We start from the raw sequence: 17,290 nt of genomic DNA on the forward strand, positions 1-17,290 counted from the left end.
TGAGGTATCCTTCTGAGAAGTACAACTGTAACAGAATCAACAGGGCAATGACAGAGCTATCAGAGTTCATTGAAGACATGGAATTAATGGACTTAGATTTAGCAGGGGGAGAGTTCACTTGGAGAAGAGGGGACAGACACTCCACAGCAGCAAGGCTAGACAGGTTTCTGATCTCTGAAGAATGGGACTCAAATTTCAGGAACATTAAACAATCTGTCTTACAGAGAATGGTCTCAGATCACTCCCCATTAATGCTACAATGTGGAGAATGGAGGACAACCAAATCCTATTTCAAGTTCGAAAATTGGTGGTTGACTACTGATGGATTTAATGATAGAGTTAAGACCTGGTGGGAGTCTTTTCGCTTCCATGGAAAACCAGACTTTGTACTGGTAGCGAAGCTAAGGGCCTTGAAAGCTAAGTTGAAAGAGTGGAGCAAGACCAGGCAAGGCAATCTGAGTCAACAGAAGCAATTGGTACTAAACCAATTAGCAGAATTTGAAATGATACATGACCAGAGAATTTTGGAGGAAGAGGAGATAGCTTCCAAATTGGCTCTTACTGCTGAGTTTGAGGAGATGGCTAAAAAAGAGGAAACAGCATGGAGACAGAGATCTAGGGCAGTATGGCTTAAACAGGGGAATAGGAATACAAGCTTCTTCCACAAAACAGCAAATGCACATAGAAGAGTCAACACTATTGATAAGATTAAAGTCAGAGATGAGCTATTGACTATTGACTGAGCCTGCTGAGATACAAAAGGAGATCACAGAATACTATGAGAAGTTATATGCTGAAACTGAGGACTGGAGACCAGACTTAGAAATGATAGGGTGCCCTACGATTGATGAGGATGACAATAACCAACTGATGGCCCCTTTTGAAGCACAGGAAATCCTAGAAGGCACCAAAGCATGTGCCGGGGACAAGGCCCCTGGCCCAGATGGTTTCTCCATGGCTTTCTTTAGCCAGTGTTGGGAAGTCATCAAAAAAGAAGTGGTGGCAGCAGTTCAAAACTTCCATGAGGAAGGGGTATTTGAGAAGAGTATAAATGCTACTTTTGTGACCTTGATACCCAAGAAGACGGGGGTGTGGAACTAAATGACTTCAGACCAATAAGTCTAGTAGGAGGAGTGTACAAGATAATTGCAAAACTTTTGGTTGAAAGACTGAAAAAAGTGATACATAAGCTAGTGGATAGACAACAAATGGCTTTCATCAAGAATAGGCAGATCATGGATGCAGTATTGATAGCCAATGAAAGTGTAGACTCCAGAGAGAGAGACAAGAAACCAGGGATCCTATGTAAACTGGATATCCAGAAGGCATATGATCATTTGAATTGGAACTTTTTGATGAATCTGTTACAAAGGATGGGATTTGGAACAAAATGGCTAAAATGGATTAGACAGTGCATAAGCTCAGTGAAATTCTCTATTCTGATCAATAGAAGCCCATGTGGCTTCTTCTCATCATACAGAGGTCTGAGACAAGGGGACCCCTTATCCCCTTTTCTCTTTATCTTGGCCATGGAAGGACTAAACAACCTATTTCAGACAGCAAAAGTAAAGGGCTGGATCAGAGGTTTCCAAGTGGGAAATAATACAAGAAATAATCTAGAGATTACTCATCTACAATATGCAGATGACACTCTAGTTTTTTGTGATGCAGTAGAGGAGCAGATGCTGATTTTGAGGGTCATCTACAATATTTTTGAGGCTGTTTCAGGTCTGCACATAAACTGGAGCAAGAGTTTCATCTATCCAGTCAACACAGTGATAAATATTGAAGACCTAGCCAATACACTAGGAGGGAAAGTGGGTGAATTACCAACAACCTACTGGGGAATGCCTTTGGGGTCTAAGAGCAAGTCAAAAGAAATATGGAGTGGAGTAATTGAGAAATGTGAAAGGAAGCTTGCAAACTGGAAGTGTCAATATTTATCGTCAAGTGGCAGACTAACTCTAGTTAACAGTGTCCTGCATGCCCTTCCCTCGTACATGATGTCATTATTCCCTATACCAGCCAAGGTAACCAAGAGGTTGGATGCGATTAGGAGGAACTTCTTATGGCAGGGAAGCGAAGATAAGAGAAAGTACCATTTGGTCAAATGGGAGGAACTGCTGGTAAATAAGAGAGGGGGTGGACTCAATATCAGAGAGCTGAAAACCCAAAACAAGAGTTTGATGATGAAATGGTTGTGGAAATTTGTCTCACCAGAAGTATCTCTATGGAAGGAAGTAATAATAGAAAAATATGGCATGGAGGATAAATGGATGACAGAGGTGGTCACCAACCCTTACAATTGTAGTGTATGGAGGTCTATCAGGAACCTATGGCAGCTGGTCAAAGAGAGAACAAGCTGCAAGGTGGGCAATGGAGAAAAAGTAGCTTTTTGGAATGACATTTGGTGTGGACAGGAAGCACCCTAACATGCTTTCCCTGTACTACATAGTCTGAGCCAAGGACAAGAAGCAACAGTGGCAGAGTTATGGACAGGACAAGGGTGGAACCTGTTTCTAAGAAGGGGACTAAATGANTGGTGGACAATTTGGAAGGAAAGGAATCAAAGATGCTTTGAAGGAAAACAGAACAATATCCAGAAGATAAAGTCTAATTGCCTAGGGCTTTATTATTTTTGGTGTAAGCAAGTAGTGATAGGAGATACTGAAAATGTGTTTAATATTATTGACTGGTTGTAACTAGAAGATCCTAGGAATGATGTAAGTAAAACTTTTTGGAGGGGGACTACACTTTGATGTAGTATACCTGTGGATATATAGAAGTAATGTTACCTTTCTCAAAAAAAAAGTATAGACAACTTCTTGTTATTCTTAGCAACAATTCAAATTTGTGTCTATACTATCTGAAATTGCTTAATTTTCTCCTTTGTTAGGTTTTTCCATTCACATCCTTGCCTTGACAAATTGGCCTTTCATTTTCCCTTACTATTAAGAAAGCTCCAATATAAAATGAGCAGACTCTACATGTCCAAATTCTTCAAGAATAGAGGTCCATATTTACAAATCAAACTTTTATCACAGTTTAAAATTACCCTCGTGTTTAAGTACCCTTGGGGATCAAGGGAGAACATGAGATATTTTCCTTATGACAGGGTAAAATTAGACCAAAAGTTTAACAGAGCATAACATTGCTCAATTTTGGATAATATTAAGTAGCATAGCGTTACTCAATGGTTTCAAGAAAGAACAGAGATTACTCACTGCATTTGCATACTTGATAGAGTACTTCTTAATGATCTTCATTTTACTCCGACAATGTCTGTGGAAAGAAAATCCAGAAACTTCCCTGACATGATTTCTAAAATGAGCAGGATTTGGATTCATCATCCAAAAAAGAGGGAGCAGGGTTTGGAATGAAATATTATACACACACATGGGAAATATAGATATACTACCAAATTGTAAGATGCCCTTGATTCCACTTTTTTTGTGGAAAAAGTACCCATATTGCCCAGTACTATCTGACATTACCCAATTTTCCCCTTCCGTTTGCCTTTTGGTCCATTCATATCCTTACTGTTAGCAAAGTATCTCGTATTTGTGCTTGTCATTACAAGAGCTCCAACGTGAAATGGGGAATTTCATGTGTCCAACTTTGTCGAGAGAAGCCCAAATTCACCCTACATCTTGTCTATGGTTTAGAATTACCGTCAGGTTAGGCTCTCTTATAAGTCAAGGGCAAAAGCCAGAGTTTTTTGTAATGGTAGGGGTCTAACAGAGGGAAAAGTTGCTCAATTTTGGGTAGTGCAGGGGCAAATTTGACCTTTTTGGCTTTTTAAAAATATAGAAAGGTAATTTTATTTAAATACAACAATGCTAAGATGGTGCTAGCTATGTTCAAGTGTGCTTGCTGTACTCTTTCTATACTTAAAATGGCTCCATATTCCAGGATTTCTTCTCTGTCATTTACTATGTCCCTCTTGTCCCAAAAGTGTAAACGTGAAGACATCTAAACTTTGCATGAGAAAGATGAAAGATGATCCTTTTTTCCCATTAGAGATCTTACGATGTCCTTCCATCTTGTCCACCATATACAGTACTTATAGTGTGATAATCGAAATATAATAAACAACATATTTTCTTATCAACTGTTATTCATTATTTTCTTCTTCTTTTTACTTGGATTTGTTGCACTTGAGCCAAGGGTCTTTCAAAAACAGCCTCTCTACCTCTACGAGGCAGTGGTAAGGTCTGCGTACACTCTACCCTCCCCAGATCCCACTTAGTGGGATTTCACTGGGTATGTTGTTGTTTTTGCCTCTTTCACATCATTCTGCCATAGCTAATCAGTGCTTGCTTCAGATCTTCAGTCACTACCCAACATAGTCCATATCTACCTAGCAAATCCACAATGAATGAACAAATGCCTGAGATTCCGTTCCCTGCTCCAATTGGGAAGTTACTAAACGATAAAAGATTGATAAGATGTCTCTTGTATAATTGGAGCCTAATGTAAGGGATAATCTATGTTTATTCATTTAGTTATGCCAGAGTTTTTTGTGCTCATTCAACCATCATCCTCTACTTCGTTCTCTGAAATGCAAGTTGTCTGTGTACACAGTGTTGTGGCATTTTTTCATTGTGCCTTTCTTTTTGGATACATCATTGGTCATTTCGACTGTGGAAATTCCAGGGCAGTAGTCCAAATGTTTAATTCAATTATTGTGCACAATATGCTAAGTGTTCTATTTTGTGCAGGCATGGTTATGGAAGATGGCAAGCTATTATCGATGACAAAGAGTTGAGAATCCAAGAAGTTGTCTGTAAAGAGCTGAATCTTCCTTCCATAACTTTACCTGTGCCTGGAGCTTCTCTGCCGCAAGTTCCTCCTGCTCCTGGAGCTTCTCAGGCGCTTCCCGCTTCAGGGGTTTCACAAGTTTCTGCTCCAGGAGTCTATCAAGCACCAAATGGTCTGAATACAGTTAATGCTGGAACTACTGGAAATCAGGTGAAGGCTGCTGATGAGACTAACCATGAAGTCTCACATGGCACAAGCGATCCTTCAAACAGAACCCAACTTCATCAAGATTCGTCTTTGTTATATCATTTTAGAGAGATGCAGAGAAGACAAGTTGAATTTATAAGGAAAAGGGTGATGCTTCTTGAGAATGCAATTAATGCTGAATATCAGAGAGAAGTTGTTGTAAGTCATCTTAAATTTTCAAAAATATCTGATGTTGGAGTTTATTAGATTATACTTGGAAGTCTATCAGTCATTGATCTGTATCCAAAGAGGGTAATAACAAACCTGGTTTCGTCTTCTTTCCTTCTTTTTTCCCCTCCCGGTGTCATGTCGTCTCAGAAGAAAAACTAAGACTTGTAGATCTAGTGTTATGCTCGCTCCTTAAGAGCCATAGAACTACGAACCTGGTTTGATTGGGGTCCTGTAATCTCTAGGTATATTTCCATTGTCATTCCATGTTAGCAGGCTAGCCTTGTGTGGAACTTCATGCCGGCTAGTTCTTAATCATTGAATATGTAACCTTGTGGTGTCCCCAACTATATAAAAGGCTACATTTCTCTATGATTAATAGAGCCTATGAAATTTGATATTCTCTTGAGAAAGAACCTTTGGGTGTGTTAGAAATTACATTCTACTGACCTTTGGGTGTGTTAGAAATTACATTCTACTGACTTAAAGGAATAGAATTTCATGTGTTGCTTGGTCTTTGTTTTCTCGTTGTCAAAGGACGGACCAGTCTTTATTCCTTCTACCTGTCTTGGTAGATAAATCATGACTTATCCCAAATAATTGCTGTTCATATTTGTTGTTGAGAATAGCTTTTGACTTTTGTAGTTTGATTTTGCTCATTTTCATGTTTTGTGATTGTTGTTTCTCATTTTGTTCCTTACGTTTTAATAGTTGGGATTTGCACTTGCATTGATTGATTTGATCATTTGAGGGTAATAAACCTGTATTTATGTGGTTTATTTGTATCCATGTGCTTCCTTCAGGGTTGTGGAAAACCTCATGAACTGCCTGGAAAAGAGATGGAGTGTGACACCAAGATTGTAGATGAACCAAGTCGATGTGTTGAGGCAGCTGGCACTGAAATGGCTGATAATTTCCCAAAACTTATTGCAATTTGTAAGTATAGTCATTCATTTCTTGAAGCTTCTCTAGTGCATCAAGAAGCTACTGACTAGCATGCCATTACGCACTTCTGAATGCAGCTCCACAGGGAATCTCTGAAATTGCTTGTGATGGTGAAGTGGATCGTTTGAGTGTTGCTCAGCTCTACAATAAGGTGAATATTCTGTTCCCGGACATATCTCAGGACTTCAGCTTATATGCATAATAACTGTAAAGAATAGCCCATGCAGTTCACAGGCCCATTCCCAATAAAATAATATTGAATAAAATTGAAGAAAGAGTAATTTTTCCTAAAATTTTCTCTTAATACCTGCCTGAATATCTCATTTTTGTCTGAAGAGAAATTGACAGTTTTCCAACCAAAACATATTCTGTTTTTCTTCACAATAGAGAAACTAAATAAAGAGGAGCTGACATTATGAAATGGCGAGGGATAGCCAACTTAAGGTCAATTTCTAATTTAAGACAACATGTATATTAGTTATTTATTATAATTTATAATGTAAAAAACCATCATTTTACCGTTCATTCACAGATATTGTTGTGCTATAAATGAATTAGGGTTACGTAGATAAAATCAATGCAAGAAAGTGAAAGCATGTTGAGTTTATACAGACATCAAAGTGACGACAATCAATTTTGAAATTCAGTTGAAAGCAAAGCCAAATTTAAACTGATATCAAAGATTGAATGTTTAGAAGACAATGAAAATGTGAGGCTAAATAGCTTTAAAATATGAAACAGAAGTTGGGAACGAAATGTAGTTATTGAATTTTAAAAAATTGGCAATATTTGAACACCTAATTTAATGATCTCATAGGCTAGAAATTTTAAAATGTTATATGAATAAATTATGTGTACATCTAATGAAAAAGTGCTTTAATGTGTATTATTTCCCTGTGATATTTCATTCATATTTATTTAATCAAAACACTATTATAACTTCAAATACGTAAGTTCTATTATTACTCATGGCAAAACTAAAAATTGAGCATAAAATAATGCAGTAAAGGATCAAATCGATGGACAAAAGGAAACCTGCAAAAAGTTTACCTAATACAGCTAGCCTATGGGCTGAAAGACAGAAAAATTACATGGCAGTAGATATTCGAAGTATCACCACATATAAAATCTAATGTATGATGCATAACAGAAACATTAGGCCAAAGCATGTCCCTACATGCATTTCTTGTTGCATAAGGGACAAAATAGTCGATACATGTAGAACTGTAAGGTGCAGCTACAACAACTCATATCTTGCAACCAATGCATATTTGCCGGAATACGAAACAAAACATATTTTCACAGCAAGGGTTGTGAAGTAGGTGTTTGTGGTTTATTGTTTTTGGTTTTGCAGATGTGCAAGGTACTTTCTGACTATGGTGAAGATTCATTTAATGCAGTAGCAAGTCAGCCAGCTAGTCTGGCGTTAAAAAGGAACCTCCTTCCACTGGAGGCCTTTTTCCAAGAGATGAAACGAGTACTTTCTTCCGCGCATCAGAATCCTGGTAATGTTCCAAGGAGTGAACTTCAAGAAGATTGGAAGCCCGAAGGTGGAAAACCCTCTCCAGTGCCATCATTTCTAAGGGATGGTAGGCTTCACAGTACTGAGGAAAAACATGACAAATTTCCAACAGGTACAGAATTTGTGTCCGAGGGTACTAGCAATTTAAGCACAACAGAAAGCAATATGCCCCGCAATATTAGCCCTTTGGAGATTCCTGGAGAGGAGATAATACACTGCAGTTTAAACGGAGATACTGATATAGAGATGGTGGAGAAGCAGGATGATACTGATGTTAGCACCATCAATGTTGCGATGGACATAACAGAATGAAACTGGTTTTAAGGTCGTTCCACTTGTTGACTGAAAGTAAATTATGTAGGGAAATTGACAACCTCCTAGGAAACCATTATAGAATGACTACAAGAGAGTGACTGTTTTCCTTTTTTCTTATTTGTGTTTCCCACTCGTCTGCCAAGTACTCCCTTTGAAGTGCGAAAACATACTTTACTAACCTGCATAAGCAAAAGAGATTAGCGTCTTGATCGATTGATCGAATCAAAGTATGAAAGGGGTGATCACAAGTCTGTAGGATAGATGCAGGGCAAGTGTGCATTTGTGCTCTCCATTTTTCCTGTTAACATCCCATGTATATGTAAGGGACCATACTGTGAAATTGTAACTTTAATATATTGACAACATGCCATATATAGATGGACATGTTGTAAAATTGTAACTTTAGCATTTTTCACCTTAGCGTAAGGTGAGTCAGTCTAATTCCTTCCAAATATTTTACTGTATTTTTAATCAATATGAAATTTCGTACTTCTTGGAAAAAAGAAGCTTATTCTGCTTTTCTGAAATTTGACATCTATAGCCATATTCATGAGTGAAGTTAATTAGATAACCATCTCTTTTATTGAAATTTTCCATCCTTAATAATAAAAAATTGGTAGGTGGAGAACTGGAGACTACATGAAAATATTACTAATATAGAGTATTTAGTTAAAATAATTCTAAATATGGTTCACTTTGAGTTTTTAGCCAATGGGAGTAGGATCTGATTTTATCCTCTAGAGATCATCTCGAGCATCTTTAATCCTTCAAGTTTGCTAAAGTGGAATATGTTTTTATTTTCTAATTTGGTGTTTGTTATTTGTATTGAAGCTTGGCTAATTCGGATTCTTGCCACATAGGGAAGTGCTACCTACCACTTTGGTTAAGTGGTAACAACTTTATCCACCTATACCCTATCCTTCGGTAGTATAGTGGAACACCTTTAGTCTAACTAACATAGCTGACTTAAAAACTTACGTGAGTATGAAAAAGTACAACAAAAATTAATAGACTTTTGGATCCGTCAAAAAAATCAATTGCTTTGGTAGTTTGTTTTGCGCCAAAATTGAGAAAATAAAGAAAGAAAAGTCGAACGATTCGATTCCCTTTCTTATACTTTAAGAAATTGATCGAGCTCAGTTGATTTTTAAAATAATTAGAATAAATTAATTGGGTTTAACCATTCTTCGATTAATTTATCCCAAATTTTTTAATAGTCATCATTAGTTTTTAAATTCATTATTAGTCTACTCTCCACTAAAAATGCTCCATTTAACAATCTTAAAAAATAAAAAAATGTCCCAAGTTTACATATTTAAAGGACAAATTCGAGACAATTTGGCTAAAAAATCGGTTTGTTTTGACGGCTCACCCCCACCAAACGCACGCTGTACCCTATTGTTTCCTCCAAATTTCAATTCCCTCATTCTTCTTCTTCCTCTCCATTTTGCAGAGAAAGGGATTCTAGAATCTTCCATTTCTGCAATTCTTTTTCGATCCTCCTTGCTCTCTTTCTCATGGATCCTCCTACCTCTTGGGATTCCTTGCGAAAGCAGGTAACAACATTAATTCATCATTTCAGATCGAATTTCTGTTTTTAATTTTACGTAAACAATGATTTAGATGAGTTCTCTATTTGTGCTTATTGACTATGTTAATCTTCTGTGTATTGTTCCAACTTATATAACATTTCTCCAAGGACAACTGTGTTTTGTCGGTGTGCAATTTTCCAGAATTTTGGATGATGTTACATGAATTTGATTAATGAAATTGAATAGATCTATGGGGGTTGGGATATGTTTTGTGATTCCTGTAGTTACGGAGAGAGATTCAGAGGTAGAACTGCTCGGAATTGTTTATTCCGATCTGACAATACTCTACCAGAATCAAAAGGTGCAATGACCCGAGCAACCAGAATTACTGTGAATATAGACCCTGGAACCATTCTAGGAAGCAGCATTGATAGGATTAGATTTTGGTTTTAAGTTGTTGGATTTCATTGGATTGCTGGTTAGGATATGTAAACTTCATGATGTAATGCTGCTCTCTCTAAAAGGGAAGCATGGGATTATTGGTCCAGCTCGTGTATTAATTTCCCCATAGATGTAGTTTTTTATTGCATAAGTTTTGCAAGAGAAGCATAGGGAGGATAGTTTGGTGTAATGCAATTATTGCAGATCATATTTCTTTTTACTCTTGAGGGTAAATCTTAGAAATTAACCATAATGGTGTGTCTTCTTGCTTTCCTTCGAGTGGAACCTAAAAAGAGCGATACAAATTGTTCTATTTTTTGTTGACAATCTGGACTATAACTACTTATATGGGCGCTTGGTAATGTGATTGAACAGGACCGTATCAATAGTTATGTAAGTGGTTTTGACTGAAACTTGATTGATTTTCGTCCAAATCCACGCTACTAGAGGCCTGAAATATTGCATATGAAAAATGAATGAGAAAGGTACAACTCAAGTTTTTGGGATTCTCGACAAATTAGCTTTGTCAATGATTTGCACATGAAGCTGTTCCCCTTATTGTACTTTTAAGACCTTATCACAGAAAACATGATCATTTTTGCACGATCCAAGTATACCTTTTGATATGTGCTTTCATGCCAAAGCCTACGATCTTATTACAGCCAAAACAAATTTTCCAATGCTGAGTCTTTCATTGTGAAACTTCGTTGTATCATACTCTGACACTCATGTTATCATTTTAAATTTGAAACTAATCTGCACTGGGATATCCCTAGGCATAATGAGTAACTATTGATTTAAAAAAATAATGGGCATAAGGAGTAATCAGCTCCAACGATTGAAATATTTGACAAAACTATATGCCAAATGGAAAATAATCTATCAGGCAGCCTTTCATTTCTTGAAATTCAATTTTTCGTTCTTTTTATTCAGGCATTTCATTGCTCTTTTCTCCTCCCCTCTTCTCTTCCCCCTTTTTATAATCTATCAATATCCCTTTTTGACCCACAGTGCATTTGATCCTTCTTAGATAACTGTACTATACAGATTTGATAGGACTACATGAAATAGGATGACACACTTGAAGCCGTGCAAAATTAGGTTTTTCTATCTGCTAAAATGTTCCCGGCTTTGCCACAGGTTTATTTAGTTATCAGGGCCATTGTAAATTAAAGAATTTGTCAAGGGATAGGATGAGCTTGGTTTTTGGAGGTGATATAGTCAAGCAGAGTCTCAAGGATGAGGGTCTGGGAGGTCCTAGCTTTGCCAACTTATATTTGCTTTTAAGCCATTAGGAGACCATATCACTTAAAGAAAACTGAATATGAGCAGTTTTGATTGGGAACTTATAGCATGCGTAAAGATGAGTTTCTCACTTTTCTTTTGGGGGGTTCAGAATGTTATATTCTGAGTTTCTTGGTTGCTATTTGAAGAAAGCATTTTATGAGTATTCGAAAGTTTGTGCTAGGTTGAAGCGGTCTCTCTTTAGAATTTAGTGCTTAATGTAGGATCCCTGAAAAACCATTTTTTTTGCTTAGTCTAAGCATAGTTGTTCGTTTGAGCTTATGATAAGATTGCGTGAAGAGTTCTCTAATGGTGTGGAATTGGCTAGAATCATGACAAACAGTTTGCATGTGGTAGGGATAACTTTTAGTTGATCCTCTTTTCTTTTGCTTGATTCAGCTTAGGTTCACATTGGAAAATTGATCTTGTCTGTCATGTGGTGAAGCTTCTGTTGAAATCTCATGTTAATTGCTTCTTTTCGCCCCCTCATATATATTGAAAAATTCTTATGCCGGTTTACATATCCAACTAGGCAAGGAAGCTTGAAGCTCAGCTGGATGAGCAGATGCATTTGTATCGTAGATTTGTTTCAAACAAAAGTGGTAATGCTAATGATAATGATCTTGAATCTAGTATAGATCAGCTGCTCAAGCAACTTCAACAAGTAAATTCACAAATGCAAGCATGGGTTTCATCGGGAGGATCTGAGATCTTCTCTCATACACTGACTCGCCATCAAGAAATTCTTCAAGATCTTTTTCAGGTACTTTAAATTATTTTTCCCGATGGATCTTCATGCAACTCTATTATAGACAAATTCTGCAACTACAAGCCATGGATATTTTGTGGTAATAGAATTATGTGCCAAGCAAAATGCTAATGCCTTGTTGCATAGGCCTTTGGTTCAAAGGCAATGGTAGTAGAATATAAAATGTATGATAGACTCACATATGAGTTTGAAACCTCGCTCTTGCATCAAATCTGGTATTTAAGTGGAGAAGGGTATAAGGGCTAGCCCACTATTCCCGAGTTTCAAAGCTGAAACAACTAATTTCTTAGTCATCACAATAAAAAAATAAAAAAATAAAAAAATAATGCCTTACTAGAAGCTCAGCATTGGTTGTGAAGCTAGACCTTTTTTTATGGTATGTTGGGGAAGCTAGATATTCGGAGTTCCTAAGACAAACATTCCCTTGAAAAGTAGTTTAATATATAATGGGGTCTATTTCACCTTATAGTTATTCTTGGAACACTGACAGAGGTCCTTGTCACTTGTCAGTATTGTCATGGCTATCAGCACCCCTTACAACCATTGGACTAATAAAGAGTATGGGCTCTATGGTGTATTATCATTTAGAAATCTGAAGGACCAAATAAGTCCAAAATGAACTTCGATAAGTGGAGGAATTTGCTGAACATGCTAAGTTTGATGAGATCCAAAATTTATAAGAAGGTCGTTGAGAAGCAGTTTTATTCACAGTGAGAACTAAGGGGAAGAATGAGTTATGCTTTTAGAATCGTCTCTTGACATTCTTGTTCTAGCAAATTGACCGATTATGGAGTAAACTCTTTAGTTGTGTTGCTGAAGAACAGTTGCAACTAACCAACGAGTCTGTGGGTAAATGATGATTTGGATTGGAGTAACTTCTTTAATTGTGTTGCTGAGAACAGTTGGAATTAACAGACATCAGTGATTTCATTGCCAAAGTAAACCACGGTAGCCTGAACAGTGAAAATTTTCAAGTATGATATGCAATTTTGGTAATGGGAATCAGTGAATATCTGATCATGGAATCATACTTTTTAAAGAGATGCATGTGTCATTGGACAACTCCCAAATATTTAATAGCAGCTTGTTTGCATGTCCCAATGGACAATTTTTGATATTTATAATAGCATGATTGGTAAAACATCCTCTTATCAAATAAAGGTAATGATACTTAAAAAACTTTCTTGTTGGACTGTAGGAGTTTAATCGGATCCGTTCAAGTTACAGAGCTAAGAAAGAGCATGCTTCATTGCTTGAAGATTTTAGAGAGTTCGACCGAACCAGGTTAGATCTGGAAGATGGTAGTGGGTCTCATGACCAAGCACTCCTTAATGAACGTGCTACCCTCCATAGGACTACTGGACAGGTAAAATTACAAAGTTCCTTTGATATGTTGATGTTGGTTAACTTTCCTTGTCATGTGAAGAAAATTCCACCACTAGTTATGATGTTGGATCCGTCTTTTCATATGTGAAAGTATTTCTCAAACACTTGGAGCTGCCTTAAAAACTTACTTTTGTTTCTTGCTTCTCTTTCAATGTGGATCTCTTGCTTTCCTCATATTATAGCTGGGGTGATGTGCTAAACATGAGATATAGACATTTAAATAAAGTAAAAAATTTAAGACTTAATCAGCGTAATATATGTTAATCTTAAAGTGAATGTGGAGGCCAAAATAGACTTGAAACCAAAACAATATGCAACTATATACATAGCTTCAAAACATTGCACCCAAACTATTATGGTTAATGTTTTTTGAGTAACAGCTGTAAAGGAAGGAAAAACTAGAAGAGTGCAAAGCTCTGTCTAGATGGCCACAGATTTTCCATGGACATTGTAATTTCTAAGAGTACTTATTTTACTGTAGTAATCAGGTGCTGTTCTTTCTGTTAGTTTTATAGCTGTGTGTATTGTTGTATTCAATTGCGGACTCTTGATAATATATCAAAAGAAATTACTGACTTCTTGATATAGATGGATGGCGTGATTTCTCAAGCTCAAGAAACAATAAAGACACTTATGTTTCAAAGATCAACATTTGGTGGCATTAATTCAAAACTCAGCAATGTCAGCAGTCGCCTCCCAACGGTAAGTAAACTATGTTATAAGCACCCTATTTATTTTTTTATTCACTAACTAGAGCTTGGGCTGAAGCAGGAGAGCTTAAATTTTCATTCTAAATAGTGATGGCATTTGCCACCAGCTGCTTATCTGATCAAGATGAGTCATCTCTTTAGTGGTTGTTTGAGTATGTTGTCCTTCCAAGTGTCCTCAAGGGATTGCTTGGTTATTGAGGCTTAGGAGCACCAACCTGGAGATTCCAATTTGGATCCCAGGCAGAATACCAAATACATTTTGGTGAACAGATTTACTACATGGTCTGTGAGAGTAATAGGTTCCCACTTATTAATTGGAGTACCTGCAAGTTAATCCAGACATCACTGCCATTAAGAAAAAAAGGGAAAAGGTTCAAAGTTGTCCCTGTACTATGTGTAATTTCTTAATTTTGCACTTCGTTAGACTTCTGGTCCATTTATACCCTTCTCGTTTAGCTTATCGTTTCGTATTTTCCATCACCATTAATGTAGCTCCAATGTGAATTTGATGGGCTCTAATACGTGTTCTACACGTCTAAATGCTTTGATAAAAAGCATGTCCAAATTTAACCCTCAACTTTTGACTATGGTTGAAAAGTTAACCCTCAGGTTGGAGATCTGGTAGAGGTCAAGAGCAAAATAAGACTTTTTCTTCTGTGGGGGTAATATAAGACAGTTTAATAGAGGACACACTTGCTCAATTTTGGTTAGTACATGGGCAAATTTGATCATTTTCCCAAGGTAAAAGAAAATTAGATAATTAAAAAGGAATATGATCGTCAACGTAAAGTACTTTGAGATCTTGTATTGTTAGTGCCATAGAGGTGTCTGTAGACTTCTGCAAGTTCTAGATTATTTGAGAGAAAAGTGATCCTGTAAGCGGGATACTTTTTCGCCTTTTCTTTTTGAAACACTTCTTTAGAGCTTTCTTTTATTATCATTTTAGAAGTAGTAGCTTCTTTTTATCATAGAAGATCAAGTGAAGTACCAAAGCTAAACAGGGCCTTCTCCCAGGCGGGGACGTCTCCCCCCTCTCTCTCTTAAAGAGTGCCAGTGAGATCACATTGTTACATATCTGTGGAAAACTTCTGTTACAGATGGGATCTATATCCTTTTTTCTTATTTGCTCTTTCTGAATTTCGCAGGTTAACCATATTCTTTCAGCAATAAAGAAGAAAAAGTCTATGGATACTATCATTCTTTCATTAGTTGCCTCTGTATGCATGTTTCTCATTTTGGTTTACTGGATGACGAAATGAGACGGTAATTAATCGGACTCCTGATGGAGCTTTGAGCACCGTCTTTGCTTGTTTGTATCTTTTTGTATATTCTCCAGTGAATTTTGTGACTCTTTATTTTTATAAATGTAAGAAGGTATCTTGAATTGGTTTTGATGCACGCGGTTGCTATGCCAATCCAAGTATCAACATGATTCAGAATCCGTCGTTTTTGGGGCGTGAAAGTGAGAATATTCAGTAGAGGACAGAGTAGATGGTGTAAACTAATATGAAAACCAGTTGATTTGCAAATTTCTGTGTAATGTATTATGAGATCAAAATCACCAAATTACTGGAATTAAAGAGTAAGGATTCTGCCATCCGCCATGTGGCACACCATCCACAAGCATTCCAAGGTCTTCATTACATAAACATCCATGTATCAAATTCTGTCATTTCTTACAAAAGCCATTCATTAAAGGACTTAGAGATGCTTGGATTATTATCAAATATATATATATATATATATATCGAATTTGGTTTCCATCTGAGTTATCTAGTCAGTATATTTTTCATGTCTGAGAAAGTCCATCAACTCAACTCTTTAAGGTTGCATAATTCCTAATGACTTGAGAAACAATATTATGGTGTCGTTGTTTAACATCTACGAATCAACAGTTCTCAGATTGGTGGTGTAGGCAAACACACAGGTAAGAAGAAGAGTTGAAATGTTATGCAAAAAATCACAGCAAAGCTAAGCATACGTCACAACATCCAATTACTTCAATTCTATCCTCATTCATCACAAATTCATGAAGGAACGCAGAAAGTTCATTATTTATCCCTCTTGCCTTAAGTAACTCATTTAGACCATATCGGGAGCCAATGTTCAAATCCCTGAAAGTAATTACACAAAGGAGTATCAAAAAATTAGGAGTAACAACAACATAACCAGCATAGTCACAAGTGGGTTCTAAGGAGAGTAGAGTGTCTGCAAACATTACCCCCTACCTTGGAGGTAGAGAAAGATTGTTTTTTATAGATCCTCGGTTCAAGTAAAAGCATTTCAAAGCAAGTTGAAAAAAGAAACAATAGGAGGGAAGATGTTGCATTCCAAGTGTTTTGATGATCCTCACAAATGCAGGGACCAGGTCCCTTGCAGAATTACTCTCGTCCAAGTTCAAAATGATGTACAATTGTAAAGCTGTCTTGTTAGCGGGTTGGTGAAAATGACAGCATACTTTACCAATAGGAATGAACGAAGTTGTTTGTTCAGTGGTCAATAACTCTTGTTGGTGATTGATATATTCAACAAGACAAACAACATCATTCATTCATTAAAAGAGAGAGAGATTGAATCATTTTCAGAGCTCAAGCATTAAAAGAACACACAACAAGGACCAGACTGAAGAAAAGCAATCTTAATGTGTTAATATTTTGAATGCTTGTATTGTACTAGAACTTGTAGGATTCGTTTCACATTCATAAAGAAACATATCAAAGTCTTGCATGTGAACTGGTTGTAAGAACATGGGTACAGTTTACTCTGTGTCTTATGTGTTAAAGTCTATATTAATTAAAGGTAGTTAATATAGTGGGCAATGAATGCATTGCTTTGGCTCAGTAAGTAATAGAGTTATTACTTAGTGGGAGATCAAGAGTTTAGTCTCATTGTTGTATTTGAAGTCTGTATTCACTTTTGCTTGTGATTAGTGAAAGCAGTTGAAAATCCTGTGACAAGTCGTGGTTTTACTCCCTCGAGCAAGAAGGTTTCCACGTAAAATTCCTTGTTCTTATTATTGTTGTTTAAATTCCTTTACTACATTCCCTCTGTACGTTTGACCTGGTACTTTAGCTCATTGGTGGACGCATACGTTCCAACAGAAGAAGGTCATGACAATATGTGTAACTATAACATATTTTGCATATTTTGCACATTCAATTAGTTTTATGCTGAGTTTCAGAGTTACTCTGCTCCCAGGTATATCTTTCTA

The 17,290-nt window shown here is 36.8% G+C and overlaps 2 protein-coding genes across 2 annotated transcripts in view; both read left to right on the forward strand.

Moving 5' to 3' along the window:
• The window catches only part of LOC125874504 (CHD3-type chromatin-remodeling factor PICKLE-like), a 39,901-nt gene extending 31,421 nt beyond the window's left edge, over positions 1 to 8,480 (forward strand). The window contains exons 28-31 of the mRNA XM_049555404.1: positions 4,722 to 5,166; positions 5,979 to 6,111; positions 6,198 to 6,271; positions 7,475 to 8,480. Coding sequence (XP_049411361.1) covers positions 4,722 to 5,166; positions 5,979 to 6,111; positions 6,198 to 6,271; positions 7,475 to 7,954 — 1,132 coding nt within the window. The 3' untranslated portion in view covers positions 7,955 to 8,480. The remainder of the gene's footprint in view (positions 1 to 4,721; positions 5,167 to 5,978; positions 6,112 to 6,197; positions 6,272 to 7,474) is intronic.
• Positions 8,481 to 9,307: 827 nt separating this feature from the next.
• Positions 9,308 to 15,520, forward strand: LOC125874509 (Golgi SNAP receptor complex member 1-1). The gene is made up of 5 exons (XM_049555408.1): positions 9,308 to 9,513; positions 11,747 to 11,977; positions 13,182 to 13,349; positions 13,958 to 14,071; positions 15,225 to 15,520. The coding sequence occupies exons 1-5, from the start codon at positions 9,475 to 9,477 to the stop codon at positions 15,336 to 15,338; spliced, it is 666 nt and encodes a 221-aa protein (XP_049411365.1). The 5' UTR covers positions 9,308 to 9,474; the 3' UTR covers positions 15,339 to 15,520.
• The last annotated feature ends 1,770 nt before the right edge of the window (positions 15,521 to 17,290 follow it).

This window comes from Solanum stenotomum, chromosome 8, assembly GCF_019186545.1.
Source record: "Solanum stenotomum isolate F172 chromosome 8, ASM1918654v1, whole genome shotgun sequence".
NCBI lineage: Eukaryota > Viridiplantae > Streptophyta > Magnoliopsida > Solanales > Solanaceae > Solanum > Solanum stenotomum.